Source organism: Corapipo altera, unplaced genomic scaffold (assembly GCF_003945725.1).
Source record: "Corapipo altera isolate COAL_440 unplaced genomic scaffold, ASM394572v1 59222, whole genome shotgun sequence".
NCBI classification, from domain to species: Eukaryota; Metazoa; Chordata; class Aves; order Passeriformes; family Pipridae; genus Corapipo; species Corapipo altera.
In genome coordinates, this window is record NW_020888288.1 from 1 (window position 1) to 3,031 (window position 3,031).

The window sequence follows — 3,031 nt, forward strand, 5'->3', positions numbered from 1 at the left end:
GTGCCCAAGTTGCCCCCAGCACCTGGAGTCTCAGTGACTTGGGTGGTACCCACATTGTAACCCGTGTTTGGGGGGTCTCGAGGACCTGGGGGGGGTCTCCAGATTGTCACCAGAGCTTGAGGGTGTCGAGGACAAGGTTTTCACTCCTCTTTGGGGGTCTCAGGTACTTGGGGGGGCAGTTTGTCTCCCCTGTTTGGGGATCTCAGGAACTTGTGGGGGGCCCTCATGTGGTCACTAGCACTTGGGGGATCTCAGGTACTTGGGGGTCCCCAGGTTGTCACCCGTATTTGGGGGTCTCGGGATCTTTGGGGGTGGTTGATCCCCAGATTGGCACCAGCACTTGGGGGGTCTCAAGGACACGGGGGAGGGGCAGCTTGTTACCCATATTGGGGGGTCTTGGGGACCTGGGGGGACATCTTGGGGGTCCCCAGATTGTCATCAGCACTTGAGGGTCTCAGGAATTTGGGGTCCCGAGGTCTTCACCCCTATTTGGGAGTCTCAGGGACTTGGGGGGTCCTGGGGGTCCCTGGCTGGGGTGGCCGGGCCGGGGTCTCTCCACAGCCCCCCCGGGTGTGTTGGGGGGCGCCCCGGGGGTCCCCCCGCACCCTACAAGTCTATGGTGTCACTGCCCGGGCTGCGGCTGTCGCCGTCCCCGGGGGGCCCGGGGACCCCCCCACCGTGGGCTTGGGGGGCGGGGGGGGGGCGGGGGGGCCCCCCGGCCCCGCCCTGGGGGGGGCGCCGCGGGGGGGGGCCCGGCCCCGGGGGGTCCCCGCGGGGGGGTGCTGGGGGTCGGCCCCCCCCGGGCCTGTCCCCGGGGGGGAGGGGGTGTCCCGGGCCCCTCCCCGCGCCCCCGGGGACCCCGCGGGGGGACCCCCCAAAGAGGCGGCGCGGGACAGAGCAGAGGGGCGGGGGGCGGTGGGGGGGCCCCGCGTGCTGGGACCCCGTGCGCCGGCTGTGCCAGCTGTGCCAGCTGTGCCAGCTGTGCCAGGGGTGCCAGGGGTGCCAGGGGTGCCAGGTTTTGTGGGACCTTGTGTGCCAGGGCTGCCAGCGGTGCCAGCTGTGCCAGCCATGCCCACTGTGCCAGTGGTGCCAGGTGTGCCAGGTTTGGTGGGACCTTGTGTGCTGGCCGTGCCAGCTGTGCTGGGAACTGCTGTACCAGGACCTGCTGTGCCAGGGGTGCCAGGACCCTGTGTCCCAGCTGTGCCACCTGTGCCAGCTGTGCCGGCGGTGCTCGTGGTGCCTGGTACCTGTGTCCCAGGTGTGCTGGCGGTGCCAGTTCCTGGTGTTGCTGTTCCGCTGCCCCCAGTTGTGCCAAGAGGGCCGGGGGAGCTGAGCTCCGTCCCACCGGCTGTGCCAGCTGTGCCATGAGTGCCAGGTGCACTGGCTGTGCCAGCTGTGCCAGCTGTGCCAGCTCTGTCACCCCCCTTGGTGCCGGTGCTGCCGGTCCCGGCAGTTCCAGCAGTAGTGATTCCTGGGGTTCCAGTGGTGGGGGTTCTTGGTGTTCCAGAGGTGGCAGTTCCCAGTGTTCCAGCTGTGGTGGTTCCCGGTGTTCCGGCTGAGGTGGTTCCTGATGTTCCAGCTGTGGTGGTTCCTGATGTTCCAGCTGTGGTGGTTCCTGATGTTCCAGCTGTGGTGGTTCCCGGTGTTCCGGCTGAGGTGGTTCCCGGGGTTCCAGCAGTGGTGGTTCCTGATGTTCCAACTGTGGCAGTTCCCAGTGTTCCAGCTGTGGTGGTTCTCGGTGTTCCAGCTGTGGTGGTTCCTGGGGTTACAGCTGTGGTGGTTCCTGATGTTCCAGCTGTGGCAGTTCCCGGTGTTCCAGCTGTGGTGGTTCCTGGTGTTCCAGCTGTGGTGGTTCCTGATGTTCCAGTTGTGGTGGTTCCTGGTGTTCCAGCAGTGGTGGTTCCTGGGGTTCCAGCTGTGGCAGTTCCTGGTGTTCCAGCTGTGGTGGTTCCCATTGTTCCAGCTGTGGTGGTTCCTGATGTTCCAGCAGTGGTGGTTCCCGGGGTTCCAGCTGTGGTGGCTCCCAGTGTTCCAGCTGTGGCTGTTCCTGGGGTTCCAGCAGTGGTGGTTCCTGGGGTTCCAGCTGTGGTGGTTCCCGTTGTTCCAGCCGTGCCACTCCCAGTCACACCAGTTGTGCCCATCCCAGTTCCCCCAGTTGTGCCCATGCCCTGGGTTGTGCCGACCCCCGGTAACACTGTTGTGCTGGTGCCGGTGTTCCCGATGTTCTCAGTGTTCCCGGTGTTCCCGGTGGTGCTGATGACGCTGATCCCGGTGCTCCCATTGCTCCCAGTTTTCCCAGAGCTGCCGATGATGCTGATCCCATTGTTCTTGGCCTTCCCGGCGTTCCCGGTGCTCCTGATAACGCCGCCGCCGGTATTCCCGGTGTTCCCGGGGCCCCCGATCCCGCCGTTCCCGATGCGGAACATTCCCGGCGCTCCCAAGGCCTCGTCGATGGAGCGGCGCAGGTCGATGGGGGAGGGGGGTCGGTACCCGGCCGTGGGGTCCCCGTCACACTCGAAGGGGGACTCGGGGGGTCCCCCCGCCTCCTCCCCCCCCCGCCCGCCGCCCTCGGGGGGCTCCGGGGAGTCCCCGGAGGCGCCGCAGCGGTTCGGGGGGGCCACGAACGCCAAGGCCGCCAGCGCCGCCCCCATGGCGATGTCGGCCAGGCGACCCCCGAGCTGGAGTCCCCACCAGGCCCAGGGCCCCGGGGGGGGGTTCACCCCCCACCCCCAGACCTGCAGCGCCCCGAAGAGCTGCAGCCCCGCGCTCAGCGCGGCCCCCGCCGCCCCCACCAGCCGCGGGACCCCCGTCCGCGCCCCCCCCCGCTTCCCGCGGCCCCCCCCGCAGCGCCGCAGCCCCCCCAGAGCCCCCAGAGCCAGCGCGGCCGCCAGAGCCCCGAACAGCGCCCGCGGCAGCAGCAGCAGCGCCGGGGGCCCCCCCAGAGCCGCCACGGCGCCCACCGCCCCCAGGGCCCCCCCCAAATGCAGCACCGCCAGGACCCCCAGCACGGGCACGGCCCTGGAGGGGGGGG

The 3,031-nt window shown here is 69.1% G+C and overlaps 1 protein-coding gene across 1 annotated transcript; it reads right to left on the reverse strand.

Moving 5' to 3' along the window:
* Window positions 1-1,420: 1,420 nt before the first annotated feature.
* LOC113941920 (uncharacterized transmembrane protein DDB_G0289901-like) lies at window positions 1,421-2,725 on the reverse strand (the record flags this gene model as incomplete). The annotated part of the gene is made up of 2 exons (XM_027633053.1): window positions 1,789-2,725; window positions 1,421-1,740 (listed from the first exon to the last, which is right to left on the reverse strand). Coding segments are annotated over exons 1-2 (1,183 nt in total), but the record flags the coding sequence as incomplete, so codon positions are not given.
* Between the last annotated feature and the right edge of the window lie 306 nt (window positions 2,726-3,031).